Raw genomic sequence first — 19,237 nt, 5'->3', positions numbered from 1 at the left:
TGGCTCTTTTATAATAGCTTACCTGTACTAAAAGGTGTATTGCCAGAACCACTACTGAATCACTGGTCTAAACTAGTCAAGGGAGTATCCCTTCTGTTGGGCGAAAATATAACTAGAGAGCAGATTACTGAGTCTGAGGCACTTCTAACAGATTTTGTGAAAGACATGGAGGTATTCTATGGGGAAGCTAATCTGTCTTATAATGTCCATCTTTGCCTCCATTTACCAAGAAGTGTAGTTAACTGGGGGCCTTTGTGGGCTCATTCCGCCTTTATGTTTGAGTCTTACAATGCTAAACTACTAGACATGATCAAAAGCACTCAAGGGGTTGCGCTACAGATTGTAAAAATGTTCTGGCTACAGAAGGCCTTACCATTTTATGGCCAGACTTTACTGAAAGATGCCTCAAATGAATGCAAGGAGATATTTGAATCTCTAACAAGACCTAAACAGTTAAAAGATGTAACTCGCACACATGGTATCACTGCACTTAATCATCCTAAAGTGCGATTAATTAGGAGGGATGACTATATGGCACTGAGTCGTTATGGGGTACAAAGGAGCAGAGTAAAGTACTTTCAACGAATCATTACAAATGGCGAGGTGTTTCACTCAGAAGATTACAGTTGTGTACTCAAACGTAATTCATTCGCTGTTATGTTGAATGATGATGATCAAAATTTCTTTAACATTAAACGATTTGTAATATGTCAAAATGAAAGTGGAGAGACGTGTTATGCCATTGGAAGATTCTATGAACGAGCAAAGCATAGTCTCTGTGCCTCAAATCCAAGTTATTGTGAACCAGTATCAAAACGTCTTGGGCATCTGACAGGTATTCTTGCTGCAAAGATCAAATGCAAATGTCTGATCATTCACACTGAAAAACTAAAAGTCAATTACATTTTAGAAGCATTAATCAGTGTGAATTCCTTAAATAAGGTTAAACACGAGAAAACATGATTTTCTTCAGTGCCATGTGGTATTTTTCTGAAGTGATTTTAAACCAGTTCATAAAAAAACCCATACATAATTAAACATTAAATGGCAAAACGTCAGATATATATTACATTAAGTCATTAAGTGCTATATTATATTGCATCATTACAGGAACACTCCCTCAGAGTTAATACGTTGAGTCTGACCATTTTGGAATCCATACAGTTGATTTGTATGGTGATAACACTTTTAACATAGCTTAGCATACATCATTGAATCCAAGGGGACCGTGAGCATCGCGTTGAAAAATGACCAAAGACTTAATGGTCAAACTCAACTTTTTAACTCTGAGGGAGATGGAGAATGAGCCTATTTCCAAAAAAAGTGGACTGTTTCTTTAAGTACTATATTGTATATATTTTCAAAAACTAAAGTGTACATAGCAGTTGTTGTATTTTGTGTACTGTATCAATGACAAATAATTTCAAAGTCAAGTGAATGCTAATACTGTGTAATGTGAAATACTGAATAAATAACCTAATTCTTGCTAGACCTTTGACTCTGTTTTGTTTGAATCCAACTGTTTTTGCAGATGTGATTAGATGCAGATGTTGTTACTTTTATTATTATTATTGCACTAAATACGTTTTAACCTCCTAAGACCCGAACTCTTCCACGACATGCATTTTTAATTTCTCTTTGATATTTAGGCATATTGGGACCCGATGAATGTAAAAACAAAGAATTACCAGATTTATTTTTTTTTACCTTATTTTTGTTTTTAAGAAAAATAAGAGCCACATATGAGGATATTTGTTTAAAATTTTGATAGAACAATAGCAGTATAATGTCTTCGTAAGTGGATATTAGGCCCTTGTAGAGCAAAATTGAGTATTTTGGTCTAAATAACCCAAAATGTGATGTCCACATATGTGGACGCCAGGTCCTAGGAGGTTAAATAAGGGATACTTTGAAATATATTCTACTGAAAGGTTGGAGATCTATTTTCTTGAACGCAAATATCTTTTGAAATTTATTTTGGTTTGAAAGAAATATATTTTCAATTTCAAAAATATATTTTTTGGAGCATCACAAATACAAAATATATTTACCATATATTTGAAATATATTTTGGTCAGGAAAAAAGTATTTTTTTTACCGTATGGGAGGTCTTGAATAATCAGGCCCCATCTTATCTTAATGACCTTATAGTACCATATCACCCCATTAGAGCACTTCGCTCTCACACTGTAGTTTTACTTTTTGTTACTATTAGTAACAAAAAGAATTTAAAAGTAGAATGTGAGGCAGAGCCTTCAGTTTTCAGGCCCCTCTTCTGTGGAAGCAGCTTCCTGTTTGGATTCAGGAGACAGACACTATCTCTACTTTCAAGATTAGGCTTCAAACTTTCCTTTTTTCTAAAGCATATAGTTAGGTGTGGATTAGGTGACCTGAATCCTTCCTTAGTTATGCTGCAGTAGGTGTAGGCTGCTGGGGGATTCCAATGATGCACTGGGTGTTACTTCTTCACTCACTATGTGTCAACAGAACTCTCTGCACTGAATCATATTTGTTATTAATCTCGGGTTCGCTTCCATAGCATGTCTTACTCCTGTCTTCCTCCCCCTGGCCCTCCCCTGAGACTGGCTCTGCTGTAGGCTTCTTCCTGTTAAAAAGGAGTTTTCCTTCTCGCTGTTGCCAAAGTGCTTCCTCATAGTGGTTATTATGATTGTTGGGTTATCTCTGTATGTATTATTGTATGGTCTACCTCACCACCTTGAGGCGACTGTTGTGATTTGGTGCTGTATGAACAAAATTAAACTGAATAATAATTTTCTAATTTTTGGGAAACAAACCAAAACAGTTGGAGAGTGTCTGACCTCACTGAATGTAAGCTGATCTGGGATCTGTGCACTGGAGCAATAGCTGTGAGTGAACCTGGACCAGCACACTCAGAATCAGGCTGGAAGAGAAGAGACCTCTAAAGACCTGCTGAGGACAGACCAGGGTGAGAGGAACCTGCATCCCAGTGCTTTAACCTGTGACCATAGCTAAGGGGAACATACACAGTCTTCATGGTTCTGACATGCTATCATGTGATCATACATGTGACCCCAGGTTTAAATGCTGCACAGAAACACATGTGATGATGGTGACAGTCGTCATACCATCAGTTGTGAGGACAGCTGATGACGTGACAGTTTATCAGACTTTGCTCGCTATGTGCTCAGAGGTTTTCTGCTGCAGCTCACTTCCTATTCTCTGCTTGCACACAGGAAGCTAAAGTCGCCTTAAAAAGCTGTTGTTGTTGTTGTGAGCTGATGATCGTCAGGCAGCTGATGATGACAAGCATGAGCCTGTGAAGTTGGGCTGGGATCAGATTATCAGTTCTTCGGTTTGGACTGAGGAGCTGTCACATTCTTACCTGTGCAGGTGATCGGTGTGTCAGCGCATTCGGGTGATACTAAACATTATTAAAACAGGAGCGCTGTGTGTGCATGTGTCCCTGTGAGTGTGTGTGTGTTTCTTTTGAACTTTATCTGATAGAAACAAGCTCAGATCTGAAGACGCGCGCTTCGTGAGTGCGGAAGTGAGCGCAGTCAGTACCAGCTGTGCGTCGCGCTGTGTGCGGCGGTTCTGGTGTACTGTCGGTGATTTTCTAGATGGGTTGCTCCCTCTCAGCGGAGGCTCCGGACCGGCGGCCGGAGCAGGAGGAGGAAGAGGATGCGTTGCCGGTGAGTCTGAGCGCGGAGAGCCGGGAGGCGATCAGGAGCAGTTGGAGGGAGATCCAGGAGGACATCAGCAGGGTGGGCGTCATCATGTTCGTCAGGTGAGTTCACGCGCGCTCCGCCGTCCTCTGTACCGTCACGCAGGTAGACGTTATGAAGAAGTGTTACGTCAGAGCAGGTATCCTTAACTACCGGTCATAAAGCCGTGTTGAGTTTGTTTAAGGGCGAGGGTCTCTCAGCTCGCAGATCTGATGTCCCACCAGCCCACAGGCACGGCTGTGACGTCAATTCTGCGTAAATCGACGTTCAGTCAGAAAACAGTGGCGATTATCGTTTAGATGATCAGATTATTGTAAAAACTGCGGGCAAGGTTTGATTGACAGCTCATCACCAAACAGCGGGCATGCGCAGGTCTGAAAGACTTTCTGGTTCTGATGCAGGTGAGTGCCTCAGAGTCAGAGGTCATGTGTCAAAAGTCACGGGAGATCATGTTCTGCTTTCTGGAGTCTGAGAAAACTGTGCAGATGAACCCTGACAGGAAGTGGGCTGGAGCTGGTTTGGTTGCTGTGCCTGAGTTCGCAGAGGGTGGAGGTCCTCCTCTCCTCTGCAAGATGGAGCAGGGCCAGGCAGAGCCACAGTGTTTGGGCTCAGGAGTGCTGTTTACCTGCAGACTGATGTTACTGATGTTCATGCAAAGCAGGTGCAGCGAGCCGCTCTGCAGTCTCAGCCGCTCTCTGTGGTTTGTGCACAGCTGTCTGTTTTCGCCTTGTGTTTGTGTGTGCAAGTTCACCCCAGCCCTCAGCACAGCACAGAGGACCGTGGGTAATGAGGACGTGACCTTTCTGCAGCTGCAGGTTCACTGACTGCCCTTTGTTAGCTTATCAGACATCAGAGCAGCGCTCACACCAACCGTTTAACTCCACCCCCACCCTCTTCCAGGCTGTTTGAGACTCACCCGGAGTGCAAAGACGCCTTCTTCACCTTCAGAGACCTGAATGATGTGAACACCCTGAGGGCGAGCAAAGAGCTGAAAGCCCACGGCCTCAGGTTACACACACATACACACACACACGCACACACTTTAAGTGAGAGCTGAGCAGTGTAACTGTGAGTGGGGGGACCAAGCAGAAACAGGGACAAATGTGCTAACAGCTGATCAGCTGATTTCACAAATGACATAAAACATTAGTCAAATGAGGCGTTAAACATAAATACCACCTCTGTTGGACTTATAAATAAAGTTCTTTTGAAGCCAGGAAGGATGTGAGGGTGGTGCTAATCTAATGTCATACACAATAACAAGAAGCAGATGTTGTTATCAGTCATAATGACTTGCGTCCATTTTTATCTCTGAAACTGAAACACTTTGTTAAACTGTGTGGGAGAGGAAATATAAAACTGTACTCTCACCCCTTGCTGTAACATTTTGTATGAGGGCTGCAATGAGGGCTCAAGATATATTTATTATTGCCTCTGATCAGAATTATTGCAATCATACAGAAGCATGAAATTAACCTTTCATTTCATTAAAACACAGCCCAGAGGGCCGGTTAGCTGACAGCTAGCAGCAAAAGCTGCCTGTGACTCCTGCAGGGTCTCTGGTTTTAGCAGAGCCTCCTGCTGACTGGTTTTCTCCTCTGCTCTCTCTGCAGGATCATGTACATCATCGAGAAGACGGTCGCCAGGATCGACCAGGACGACCGTCTGGACCAGCTGATCCTGGATCTGGGCAGGAAGCATTACCAGTACAAAGCCCTGCCAAAATACTATGATGTCAGTGTGAAGCTGAACACAGTGGTGGGGATTTGTTTCCACTCAGCTGTGACATTAGTTCAGTCCACACTGGTCATCCTCAGCCGAGCCTGCTCACACACGTCTGGCAATTCTTCTCAATTTTCTGAGCTTTAGGCAGATTGAAAGCTATAGGAGGGTTGTAGAAGAGCTGGAGGAGGATTGTAGGAGGGTTTTAGAAGAGCTGGAGGAGGGTTGTAGGACAGCTGTAGGTGGACTGTAGGACGGCTGTACTAGGATTAGGGATGGGTATCGTTTAGGTTTTATCCGATACCGGTGCCAAACCGGTACTTTTGAAATGGTACCGGTGCTTAAACGGTGCTTGAACCGGTGCTTAAAGAATGGAGAACACAAACTTTGTCCAAAAACCTCTTATGTTTTTATTTTTAGCAGTCTCTTTTTTTCTGCAAAATGATAACCAAGTTAGCCTTTTCTGTTGATACAACATACCTCCTTTGGTTGGAACCGGTGCTTAAACAATGGAAAACACAAACTTTGTCCTAAAACCTCTCAAGTTTAGCTGTTCTTTTTTGTAAAAAGATAACAATGTTAGCCTTTTCTGCAGCTATAGGGCATACAGTGGCTTGCAAAAGTATTCGGCCCCTTTGAACCTTTCCACATTTTGTCACATTACAGCCACAAACATGAATAAATTTTATTGGAATTCCACGTGAAAGACCGATACAAAGTGGTGTACACGTGAGAAGTGGAATGAAAAATCATACATGATTCCAAACATTTTTTACAAATAAATAACTGAAAAGTGGGGTGTGCGTAATTATTCAGCCCACTGAATCAATACTTTGTAGAACCACCTTTTGCTGCAATTACAGCTGCCAGTCTTTTAGGGTATGTCTCTACCAGCTTTGCACATCTAGAGACTGAAATCCTTGCCCATTCTTCTTTGCAAAACAGCTCCAGCTCAGTCAGATTAGATGGACAGTGTTTGTGAACGGCAGTTTTCAGATCTTGCCACAGATTCTCAATTGGATTTAGATCTGGACTTTGACTGGGCCATTCTAACACATGGATATGTTTTGTTTTAAACCATTCCATTGTTGCCCTGGCTTTATGTTTAGGGTTGTTGTCCTGCTGGAAGGTGAACCTCCGCCCCAGTCTCAAGTCTTTTGCAGACTCCTAGGTTTTCTTCCAAAATTGCCCTGTATTTCGCTCCATCCATCTTCCCATCAACTCTGACCAGCTTCCCTGTCCCTGCTGAAGAGAAGCACCCCCAGAGCATGATGCTGCCACCACCATATTTGACAGTGTGGATGGTGTGTTCAGAGTGATGTGCAGTGTTAGTTTTCTTCCACACATAGCGTTTTGCATTTTGGCCAAAAAGTTCCATTTTGGTCTCATCTGACCAGAGCACCTTCTTCCACATGTTTGCTGTGTCCCCCACATGGCTTGTGGCAAACTGCAAACGGGACTTCTTATGGTTTTTTGTTAACAATGGCTTTCTTCTTGCCACTCTTCCATAAAGGCCAACTTTGTGCAGTGCAATAATAGTTTTCCTATGGACAGATTCCCCCACCTGAGCTGTAGATCTCTGCAGCTCGTCCAGAGTCACCATGGGCCTTGGCTTCTCAATAACTTTATCCTTGACCTGTCTGGTGTGTTCTTTGGACTTCATGGTGTTGTTGCTCCCTCTTAGACAACCTCTGAGGCCGTCACAGAGCAGCTGTATTTGTACTGACATTAGATTACACACAGGTGCACTCTATTTAGTCATTAGCACTCATCAGGCAATGTCTATGGGCAACTGACTGCACTCAGACCAAAGGGGGCTGAATAATTACGCACACCCCACTTTTCAGTTATTTATTTGTAAAAAATGTTTGGAATCATGTATGATTTTCGTTCCACTTCTCACGTGTACACCACTTTGTATCGGTCTTTCACATGGAATTCCAATAAAATTGATTTATGTTTGTGGCTGTAATGTGACAAAATGTGGAAAAGTTCAAGGTTGCCGAATACTTTTGCAAGCCATATGGTATCACTCTATCAAACAAGAAGACAGCCGCATGCAACTACGACGGTGTTTGCTAGTTCACATTACATGCATTCATTTAATAACGTGGTTAGTCTACTCAACGTAAATTACACGCAAACAACATTAAGCCACTCACCCAGAGAAGAACGGCTGCTGTGCCATCATCATCTGTCATCATTTCTGCTACACTGGCAGGGCTAGGGGCCAGGATTCTCCTCTTCGGGTTCTTGGGGGATGTTGCTAACTCCGGGTCCGATAACAGGCACCAAACCCGCAGTAGATGTGCTCGGTGTGAGGTCTCACAGCAAGCTATCAAATACGGTGCATTTCTCGGCTTTTAAAAAAATGCTATGCGTTGCCAGGTGTTTCATCAGATTCGAGGCATTACATCCTTTGCACAGTATCACCTTAAAGCACTTGTTGCAGGCTGCTGAGTTTGCATCTTTTGCTGTGAAGTACAGCAAGACTTTTGACTGCTTCGCCTTGGACATTATTAATCTGTAGCTCTGCTCTAAAAGAACGTACGTACCTGGGCCCGCCTACTATCCTTGGAAAGCTAAAATGATTGGCTAGAATCCAAAGTGTATGACATCTCAAGAAAAAAAAAAAGCACTGAAATGCGCTGCTTTTCAGTCTGGTTACTACTGTTTATGTCAGAACCGGTGCCATAATGGCACCAGATACCGGTAGCCATCCCTAACTAGGACTGTAGGAGGGTTGTAGAAGAGCTGTAGTAGGGTTGTAGGACTGTTGTATTGGAGATTATGTATCGGAATTTAAGGAGCAGGACCACGCCTCCAAACACGCTCCTTCCGTATAGGTTTCCCCAGTTCTGCAAGCTGATCATTCTCGTTTACGTGCAAACAGGGTCCATTCTTGGCGGTTTCCTTTAAACACAGCTTTCTCACAGGAGTAACATAATTTTACTCACCCTTCCATTCGCTACAATTGTCCTCTTGTCTGTCAGCGCATTAGATGAACAACTACTCAAGCTCTTCGTCCATCGCTTTTCCTCCGGCAATCCAAGAAACACACCGAACGCCACGGCTCAAGACCGAATGCTGATGATCCTCTAGCAGTTTTCTCGCCACCCGACATATGGACTGCCACGTCGATCCATCCAGTCTTCATATCTCGGCTAAATTCAGTTATGAGGTAACGCCAGTTCTATATTCCTCCGTAGCAAATTCAGTACAGAGTTGCCAGGTTCCCAGCCTCTTCCCTCCTTCACAAAATTCTGCACGTAACCTCAGCACCGAGTTGCCAGGTTCCTTTATCCTCATTCGCAAAAGCAGCAGCAAGCAGCAGAGTTGCCAGTACTCCACCCCTCCGTAGTGAATGCAGCATGCTTTGGCACCGAGTTGCCAGGTTCCCAGCCCCTCATCCCTGCTTCGCAAAATTCTGCAGCAAACCTTGGCACCGGGTTGCTAGGCTCTTAGTCACTCATCCCTCCTTCGCAAATTCTGCTGTTAACCTCAGCACCGAGTTGCCAGGTTTCCAGCCTCTCATCCCTCCTTGGCTAAACTCTGCAGCATACGTTCACTCATCCTTCCTCTGCTAAACTCTGCAGCAAGCGTCGGCACCGAGTTGTCAGGTTTCCAGCCACTCATCTCTCCTTCGCAAAATTCTGTAGCAAACCTTGGCACTGGGTTGCCAGGCTCCTTTATCCCTCATTCGCAAAAGAAACAGCAAGCTTTTCTGCCATCGGGTTGCCAGTTCTCAGTGTAGACAAAATTAATTAATTAATGAATTTAATTAAACGGCCCCGGGTTGCCAGGTTTTCCTTCATCACCATTAGCAATGCAGCATCTAGCTTTCCAACTAATGAACTGCCAGTTTCTCTGCATCCATCATGGCAAAAAGCAGCATTAATCCTTCTAGCCCCGATACCAAGTTCTCAATTCTCATTTGCAAAATAGCCAGTTTCTTTGCATGGGGAAAAAAAAGGCACTGAGTTGCCAGGTTTGTCCTTTAACCCTTATTTACAAAAGCAGCCGCAAGCCTTCTACCAACGCCTTGCTGGTTTCCTTTGCCGGTCCTTCCCTCATATCCAATCGCACCAGCAAACTTTTCTATGAATGAGTCACCAGTTTCCCTTTCCCGTATCCCATATTGGCAAAATGCAGCAGCATGCTTTTGGCACCGGGATGCCAGGTTCTCTTCCTCTATCGCTCCTATGCAAATACAGTAGCAAGCTTTGGCACCGAGATGCCAGCCTCTCTCCCTCTCTCCCTCCTATCCTAATACAGTAGCAAGCTTTGGCACCGGGATGTCAGCTTCTCTTCCTCTATCCCTCCTATGCAAACACATTAGCAAGCTTTGGCACCGGGATGCCAGCTTCTTATCCTCTATCCCTCCTATGAAAATACAGTAGCAAGATAAAGAAGAACCAGGCGCCGAGTTGCCTGGTTCTTCTTTATCCCTCACTCACATACTCAGGAGCAAACTTTCTAATACAGAGTTGCCAGTTTCACTGCATTAATCCTTCTACCACTGGGACGCCAGCTTCTCCACATCTAGCCCTTATATGCTAAGCAGCAGATGTTCCTTTCAGCACCAAAACGCCAGGTTCGCTGTCTCTATTCCTCATTTGCAAATGCAGAAAACGTTCTTTGCACCGAGATGCCAGGTTCTGTTCCCTAAGTAGCTTACCTTTCCGTTACTGGATTGGCAGCTTCCGCCATCAATCACTCGCAAAAAACCCAAAACATTCCTTTCACCAGGATGCCAGTTTCTCTCTTTACATCCAGTCTTCCACAAGATGTAGCAGCAAACTGTTCCGGCACAGAGAACCATCTGTCATCTTTCCTGCCTTTGCAAAGCACTGATGAACCTTCGTGGCACTGGGATGCCAGATTCTTTCCTCTATCGCCCCTTTTAAGACATCCAAACTGTGCCATGCGCATAATTCTTCATGACATCCCTTTACTTCTCACGTGCTTTCGCAAGCATTATCTAGCATCCACCCTCGACACAATCATTCAAGACTATGTCTAAACAGCTCATCATCTCCCACGAAGTTCAGTGGACTCGCCCTCTGCTCTCTGACAATTTTGGGAGTTATTATTATAGAAGACGACTTTCCTCTAATCAGTCATTCAATTCATCAACCCTTCCCAAGCTGCCGCTTTCACTTCTGTTCATTTCAGAAATAAGCACAGTAGTTATCACTACCTTATCTGACGTAATTAACCAGCTAAGCACCCCCTCTCCATCTTCTGCTTGTCCGAGCTGATCCACTCCACTCCATGGAATCTTTGACTACCTTATCGAGAGCTGTTCAGCTTTGCTAGCCTGCTACCAGTTATTTTCCTCTTCTTTGGGTGGTGAGGCCACTCGGCGTTCGCTCTCCCTACACTTGCCTCTGTCCTGTTCTCCTTCTCTCACCCAAACCGGTCACGGCAGTTGGCTGCCCCTCCCTGAGCCTAGATCTGCCAGAGGTTTCTTCCTGTTAAAAGGAAGTTTTTCCTTCCCACCATCGCCAAAGCGCTTGCTCAGAGGGGGTCATACAATTGTTGGGTTTTTCCTCCAGACATCATTGTAGGGTCTCGAGGCATCTGTCACCATGGTTCGGTGGCATATAAATAAGTTGAATTGAAAATCTAATTATTCTCGCTGAGGTCGTCGACCCTCGTAATGCACAGTTGTTACCATTTTCAGGGGATGCCTTCTTTGGGGATCTGCCAGGCCCAGGAACCATCGCCAGTCCCCTTTGAGACCTTCCACAAACTGCAGCTCAATTCATGTCAAAGCATTCACTTTTACCTACTAAAACGCTGTCAAACCTAAAATGAGGACGTAGGCCCAGCTAGTGAATTGGAGATTATGTATCGGAATTTCCGGAGTAGGACCACGCCTCCAAACATGCTCCTTCCAGCTGTCATCTATATAGGTTCCCCCAGTTCTGCAAGCTGATCATTCTCGTTTACGTGCCCCACCCTCCCTCCTTGTTCTCCATTCTTTAACTTCTTCACTTCTATTTAGTACATGGGGATCTGCCAGGCCCGGGAACCATCGCCCGTCCCCTTTGAGGCCTTCCCCAACTGCAGCTCAATTCATGTCAAAGCATGACATGAATTGAGCTAGTGAATGATGGTAGTAGAATAGCTGTATAATAGCTCATCACTCATCCAACTGACTTCTTCAGTCTCAGCTGACTCCAGGTTTCCCCAATCTTATAAACAGTACATTGCATGATGACTGAAACCAGCCCACTGAAGGAACAATGGGCCTGGAGGTCAGTTCCTTAATCTTAATTATGCAAATTCTCATGAGAATTGATCAACAACCACTGACCAAAACCCACTGATCAAAGCCCACTGATCAATGGCCATGAGTACCATTCACAGAGAGTTGGGGAATGGCTGCAATCACTGCATTGTAAGATGGCGAAAGATGTACCCTTAGGCACCCTCCTCGATTCAGAGATGGTTTTTCCCTTTTCACGTAAATGGCCTCCTTGACACCGCACTCAACCAGCGTTCCTCCTTGTCCAAGATGTGTACCTCCTCATCATTGAAAAAGTGTCCACTGGCCTGTAGGTGTAAATAGACTGCAGAGTCCTGGCCTGACGAGGTAGCTCTTCTGTGTTGTGCCATCCGCTTCACCAGAGGTTGTTTGGTTTTCCCGATGTATAAATCCTGGCAATCCTCCTGGCACTTAATAGTGTACACCATGTTACTCTGTCTGTGTTGGGGGACCCAATCCTTGGGGTGGACCAATTTATGGCACAGCGTGTTTTGGGTTTTAAAAGCCACAGAGATCCGGTGTTTAGAAAAAATGCATCTCAACTGCTCCGATACTCCTGACACATACGGGATTACTGCGGGTTTTCGCTTAGGCAGCAGTTGTCCTTCTCTCCTGGATCGGCTGGAGCTTTCTTTTGGCGCCTTCCCAGCTTTGACAAAAGTCCAGCTGGGATAACCACATTTACTCAGGACCTTCTTGATGTGCTTTTCTTCAGCTTCCCTGGCTGCTGTGTCTGTGGTGATGGTGTTCGCTCTGTGTTGTTCGCTCAGTGTTGTAAAGATTAAGGAACTGACCTCCCAGGCCATTGTTCCTTCAGTGGGCTGGTTTCATTTATTATGCAATGTACTGTTTATAAGATTGGGGAAACCTGCAATCAGCGGAGACACTTGGATGAGTGACGAAATGTTTCTTCCACAAAATGCTACATCCAGATGAATAGAATCAACTTTTGGAGGGTTGTAGGACAGTTGTAGGAGGACTGTAGGACTTCTCTAAGATGGCTCTAGGAGAGTTGTAAGAAGGTTGTAGGAGGGCTCGGGTGGAGAAAGGCCTTTTTTTTCTGGTTTATTTTGTCACGCTCTGTGGAAGCACCAAACTGCTCTACTCTTAACTCCACCCACCCAGAGCTGCATGTGTGTGCTCATCAAAAAAAAAACTTTCTCTGTCTGTCCAGCTCATGGGGGAAGAGTTCATCCACGCAATCCATCCGGTCCTGCAGGAGCGCTGGACTTCAGACCTGGAGGAGGCCTGGAAGGTAAACAGAGGTGACTTTTACAGATTCTTCAGAGCAAGCAGAGAAAAGTTAACCTCATCATACAGATGATGATTAAACATGCAATTTATTGCTTCAAGAACCTGAACATATAAACAACCAGAGGAGAAACAGATGTGATCTCTGCTGAAGCCTGAAGCTGACGGTGGCCTAAAAAAAACTGCAAATCAGAATGAAGAGCCTGTTTTCTTTTCATTGGCCAACTTCTGAAAGCCTGTAGAGGGGCTGTCTGTATCTGTCATGAAAGAAGAGAAAGACATTTTAAATAGGGCAGGCTTTACATTCAGTCCACAGTGTTCTCAGTCAGGCTCTGGACTTGTTCTGTCCAGTTCCTTTTCAGTCGATTCACTTGGTACAACACATAATTATGGGATATCATGCCCTCGCGTGTCCTGGCTGAAGAAACCTTTATTCACGCCTTTAAGGCAGATGAAGTGTGATGACACGCGCATGGCCCCCGCCTGCACATGTAGCCGCTGTCATCACAGTCATCCCTCAGTTCTTACGCTCTTCACCTCGCTGAGAACACCTCTGCTGAGTTGGGCTAGCTAGCTGCTGCTAGTTAGCTCCGTTGTCTGCCGACTTGAACTTAGCTTAACTGCCCCTGTTGATGTTAGCCTCCACCGCGCAGTTGGTGTGTAGGCTGCCCGCAGAGTGCTAATTTCAAGTTTTTCCTGTGCAGCGTTTCGCTTTGCGTTTTGGAATGGACTCCAAACCGAAGTGAGCAAAGCAGAAATCTTCTGTCCGCCCCTGTCCTCAGGGATGCGCTTTCTCTTTGCACGACAGCGACCAGCACGATGCCTGCCGTGTCTGCCTGGGGATTGTCCATGCTAGGAGAGCGTTGACGGAGCCCGAAGCCTGTGCGTTTTGCCGCCAGCTCCAGCGCTCGACCCAGGAAAGACGGGTGACGTTTGTGGAAAAAGTGCTGGGACGCTCGGCTGTCGCACGGCATGACCATCTCCTTTCCGAGTCTGGAGCCCCGGCTTCGTCCGAGTCCGAAGACGAGGATTTTCCGGTCGACGTCCCCGCAATTAGCTGGGCTGACCACATGGAATATGTTGACGGGTTAGCCGATGACGAGCCGGAACCATGCAGGAGCGCTGACGGGCTTCAGCCTGGGTTGAAGCCCACCAGTGCTCCCCAGGAAGACGATGACGTGCTGGACATCGGCCTGGACATCCATGGATTGTTGGAGGATGAGCAGGAGAGCTTATTGTCGGCCCAATGTGCCGCCACTGCTGCGCCGGTGGGCCACGATGACACCTCTCTTTTCTCCCTGTTTCGCCGTGCTGCTGAGAAGCTGCAGCTGGACTGGCCCTCTCCTCCGCCAGCTCAGAAGCCGTTGCGGTTCGCGGGGTTTTTCCTCCCAACGGAGCCCGCAACGGCCAAAAACTGCCTTCCCATGTTCCCAGACTTTCTCTGCGAGCTAACAGCATCATGGGACAAACCTCTGTCTACCCACGTCACTGTGCCCGGCTATGGACAGTACATGGAATTGGACGGCGCCGAGGGGGCTGGCTTAGCTAACCCACCCCCTATGGAGCCGTCTCTGGCTGCTTATCTGGCCCCATCCCATAACGATGGTTTCGGCGGCCCTGCAACTCTGCCGTACAAGCACTGCAGATTCTCTGCTTCGCAGCTGGAGAAGATTTATCGGGCTCAGGCTGGCACTGCTCGCGCCATGAGCTCTGTCACCATGCTCCAGACAATGTGCCTGGCAGAGCTCGGATCGCTGGTTCCTGATGACAGCCCGCTGGCACCTCTTCTTAACGAGGTCAGAGTCACAACAGATTACATCCTCCGTGCGTCTCGCTGTGCAGCGCTCTCCCTGAGCAGAGGGATGGCTTCGGCAGTAGTGTCACAGAGGCACCTGTGGCTGACCCTCTCTGACGTCCCGGATAGGGACAGAGCTGTATATCCGGACGCACCAGTGTCTGCGGCTGGGTTATTTGGACATTCACTTGAAGCCATTCAGGCTAGATTCAATCTGAGGAAGAAGCAGACGGAAGCTCTGCGCAACATCATCCCCAGACGTCAGCCCAAGCCCGCAGCTAGCTCTCACAGGCCCGCCGCTCCTCTGCTGACTGGCAAGAGTCACTGCTGAAGTGGGTGTGCTGCCAGCGAGAGCACATCCTCCAGCCCGAGCTCCACGCCAGTCGGCCTGGAGCAAAGGCCCACCCTCGGGCCCCCAATGGGACCCGACGCCCAGGAGGAAGAAGCCTCAGCCCTCCTAGCTGTGGTTTCGAGTGGAGAAGGGGTCCAGCAGCAGGGAGACGCTGCTTTTACCCCTCTGTTGCCGCCCAAGAGGTGCCGCTTAAGTTTTGTTCAGGTTGTCAGCCCCAGAAGGCGCTGCACTTTCCTAACACTGTCTCCCAAGCACAAAACCCCTGCACACAAAATGCCTCAGGTAACTCCCTGTTCAGGTGTGTTAAATGTTCAGGTGACCACATCGAGTGTTCCCGCTGTTTTTCATTGTTGTGCCCCAGAAAAGGTGCCTCCAACAAAATGTATGAATGTACATGTTTCCATGTTACAATCAATAAAGAGTGTTGTTTATTCTCAAACAATCACAAATGCTCAGCCTGCAGGCAGAATGAGCCAGGTCATGCAGGTGATGCAGTCCCCTGCAGACACACTGGGGGGCGACAACGCCCCGCCGACGGTGCTGCAGGTCAGCCGGCTGGCTGCTCACTTCCGTCAGTGGCGCGCTTGCGCCCCCTCTCTACAATCGTGGGTTCTGCGAACCGTTGCCATGGGTTACCGTTGCAGTTCCGGGTCAAGCCACCTCGTTTCCAAAGAGTCGTAAACACGACTGTCAACACCGAGGCGGCCATGATACTCAGAGAGGAAATAAAGGCGCTATTGCAGAAAAGAGCGATACGAGTGGTCCCCGCTTCGGAGACAGACAAAGGTTGGTACAGCCGTTATTTTGTTGTTCCGAAAAAAAGGGGGAGGGCTTCATCTGTGCCCACAGCTGTTAGGAGGGAATGTCTGCTTCTTACCCTCCGAACCTGTACATGGCAGTAGCAGTGGACTTTCACAGGGCTGCGCATTTATCTGGTTATTAGAATTGTCGGTCACTTTTCTAATACAAAAACTGTAGCTTCTCCCACTGAAGGACTTCAAATCGGCTCCAGCTCTTCTCTCAGCCCGCGGTACTTCTCTCTGTTTGACATCACCGTTAGGTGGAATTGCCACACTCATCACAGTGGTGATGAATGTGGCAATTCCAGGAAACAGTTGCACTCTTATGTGTCTCTCTGCAACGTCCTCCCCCCACTCCTCCCCCTGTCTGCTCTCAGACCACCGAAAAACAAAGAAACAGCAAGAAATGAATTAAGCAGAAAAAATTAACAAAGCAAAGTTTAATCTTTAATCTGTTGTTACCTGTTGTCCACCTGGCCCTTAATTACTAGCATTTAAACGTTATGAAAAAGGGAAATACATTTCATCATTTACTCTGGAGAAATAGTTTACTGCTTTATAAGAAAGCTCTCCGTGAAGCTAGAACATCTTGCTATTCATCACTGATTGAAGAAAATAAGAACAACCCTAGATTTTTCTTAGGCACTGTAGCCAGGCTGACAAACAGTCAGAGCACTGTTGAGCCAACCATTCCTTCTCACAAGCCAACCAGTCGCTGCAGATGGTCGCCCCTCCCCGAACCTGGTTCTGCTGTTGGTTTGTTCCTGTTAAAAGGAAGTTTTTCCTTTTCACTGTCACCAAAATGCTTGCTCATAGGGGGTCATATGACTGTAAGGTCTAACTTAAAATATAAAGCACCTTGAGGTGACTGCTGTTGTGATTTGGCGCTGTATAATTAAAATTAAATTAGTCTTTTCTTTGCCACAGGACCTTAGCCCTGATGTTCTATGTTTTAGCTCTACTTTTTGGCTTGTTGTGCTGAACTGTCTCCGGGTCACCTTTGTGCTGCCTGCAAAGATGGATAGAGCAGTGATAACATCACCATGCTGGCAACAAAGACAGCCTGGCTGTGACGAGCTTCCTCTGATCTGACCTCTGCTTTCTGAGAAAATGAAAGAAACTCGTGGAAATAAAGAAACAGAAAATTAACTGTTAATATTCCAGAGAGTTTTGCATAAATGAAGATGTCAGTTTGTTGGAATGACTTCAGCTGATGATTGGACTGTAAATATCAGCAGCAGGTTTAACGCTGTCCTCTCAAACCTGCTGTAAAAGGACCTGGGGTCCGTTCTTCGTACCTCGCTAAGTAAGTTAGCTGGATTTGATTGTTGACGATTTCGCGTGATCTTGGATCGTTCGGTTCTCCGAAGCTCATCCGGGACTTGCTGTCATAGCAATAGATCCGTAAGCGTAAACCTGCTTGGGAGCAGGCTTACTTTATGTATACAAGATTAGATCGCGGCCACTCAGGTATGTCCGCTTCATTTATACGAAAGCAACAGCGATATTTTACCACTGTTTGTCCATAAATAAATATTATCATTGTAACTAAAGATAATGCAGTACTTGATCCTTTTATTGATTTCATACAGATACATACAGGTCATTTCCTAAAAAAAGGGAAATGTACTATTATTCATTCCATTCCATGTATTTGATTATTTCAGATGCAATTCATATTTTAGAGTAGTAATGGTAAATTACGTCGTGTAATCAAGATGAGAGACCACGGCTATAAAAGCGAAGGTGGATTTGGGAAGTCTGTCGCAGCCATGTCCTGTCCGTATACGCGAGCCACCCATTGCGGAAGGTGCAAGATTGATAAGGAGAGTTTTCAGAACTCAGCGTATATTGCGGGATAGACAGGATCCTTTAGCTCAGCGCCACAGTGTGCTCATAGAGAGATATCGATTTTCCCGTGAGGGTATTATTTACTTAACCAACTTGTTGACGAGGGGGTGCAGGACCACCACCTGTCTTTTTTTGCTCTGCCCTTTTCTTGGTTGCTGTTATAAACAAACGAACAGATTATGTCAGGGTCTCTTTTCAAGAGACTAAAAGCAATATAAGTGATAAATATTACCATTCTGTAGAATATTCTTATATTTCACTTTTACTTGTTCACATGTTCTAGTGGGTCCTGTTGTGGCTCTAATGTGATAGAGGATATAATGTAATATAATATAATATAATATGATATAATGTGATATAATATGATAAATTTACCCTACTGCCTACTGGTGTTGGCCAGAGGGGCCGATGGCGCGATATGGCAGCCTGGCTTCTGTCAGTCTGCCGCAGGGCAGCTGTGGCTACAACCGTAGCTTGCCTCCACCAGTGTGTGTGAATGTGAGAGTGAATGAATAGTGGCATTGTAAAGCGCTTTGGGTGCCTTGAAAAGCGCTATATGAATCCAATCCATTATTATTATTATTATTAAATTACTTACGAGTTTAATTTGTCAGCAACTTTCTGCCAGCCCTCTCTCCTTGCTTTTGCAGCCTTTGCAGTGTTCCCTTGCATTTTAATTAAACTCTGAAACTCCTGAAATCCCTCAATCAAGAGTTCTTGCTCTGCTGCCGAAAAATACTGAGCGCGCTCCTTCGACATTTTCGCCGACCAATCAAAGGGTTGCCGATCAATGTTTCTACTATCAATGCGTAGCCCCTGTTAAGCCACCCAATGATCTCACATTACTTCATCCAGCTATACTAATCGTCAACAACAGGTGTGTTCGGAGAACCGGAATAGCGAGGTCAAAGTTGGCGCGATGATTTGATCTTGGATGTGTCATTTGATCTTGGATGTAGTAAGCGAGGTACGAAGAACGGACCCCAGGCTCATGTTTGAATGTTTATCTGCAGTCCTGTTTACCTCATTTACCTGCACAGTTCAGCTTGCTTGGGCCTGCAGACTCATGCTGCCCCCTGCTGGTCATCGACCAAACCCTGCCGTCTGTGTTGACCCTTTTTTACGACTCTTCTCTTTCCTGCAGACTCTGTTCCTGTACATCACTCGCACCATGAAGAAAGGCTACCAGCAGGCCCAGAGGAGCCACAGCAGCAGCTGAGAGCAGCTCGTCCCATCACGTGGCTTCAGCAGCTCAGGACGGAGTCTTTAAATGACAAGATGTGTAGTGAAAATGTTGTTTTCAGCTCTCATGTGTAACTGTATGAATGTTTAACAGCGCTGAGCTGTGGGCTTTTATTTTGAAAGTGAATAAACATCATGTGACGAGGAGATCTTTTATGCCCCTGTTTGTACACGATCTGAGTATGAGCGGAGTCACATGTTGGGATGAAGCTCCTCCTGCGATGTCACGTCCTCTGGGCATGA

General features: G+C 46.0%; 1 protein-coding gene across 8 annotated transcripts; it reads left to right on the top strand.

Moving 5' to 3' along the window:
* The first annotated feature begins 3,196 nt into the window (after window positions 1–3,196).
* LOC113037490 (neuroglobin-like) lies at window positions 3,197–19,141 on the top strand. Of its 8 annotated transcripts, none has more exons than XM_080289499.1 (5): window positions 3,223–3,769; window positions 4,608–4,715; window positions 5,321–5,465; window positions 12,878–12,968; window positions 18,897–19,141. In XM_080289499.1, the coding sequence occupies exons 1-5, from the start codon at window positions 3,603–3,605 to the stop codon at window positions 19,067–19,069; spliced, it is 684 nt and encodes a 227-aa protein (XP_080145625.1). In that variant the 5' UTR covers window positions 3,223–3,602; the 3' UTR covers window positions 19,070–19,141. The 8 variants fall into 8 exon arrangements, 7 of the variants coding, with proteins under 7 accessions (XP_080145627.1, XP_080145628.1, XP_080145625.1 ...); XM_026194634.2 differs by having other exon boundaries at window positions 3,230–3,769; window positions 5,321–5,441; XM_080289500.1 differs by having other exon boundaries at window positions 3,231–3,769; window positions 12,878–12,958.
* The last annotated feature ends 96 nt before the right edge of the window (window positions 19,142–19,237 follow it).

This window comes from Astatotilapia calliptera, chromosome 15, assembly GCF_964374335.1.
Source record: "Astatotilapia calliptera chromosome 15, fAstCal68.1, whole genome shotgun sequence".
Lineage (NCBI taxonomy): Eukaryota > Metazoa > Chordata > Actinopteri > Cichliformes > Cichlidae > Astatotilapia > Astatotilapia calliptera.
This window is presented reverse-complemented; position numbering and strand designations above follow the sequence as displayed.

Coding starts and splice junctions, on each gene's coding strand:
- LOC113037490 (XM_080289499.1), top strand. CDS start 3,603: ATGGGTTGCTCCCTCTCAGCGGAGGCTCCGGACCGGCGGCCGGAGCAG. Junction 3,770..4,607: donor GGCGTCATCATGTTCGTCAG/GTGAGTTCACGC, acceptor ACCCTCTTCCAG/GCTGTTTGAGACTCACCCGG. Junction 12,969..18,896: donor GGCCTGGAAGGTAAACAGAG/GTGACTTTTACA, acceptor TCTTTCCTGCAG/ACTCTGTTCCTGTACATCAC.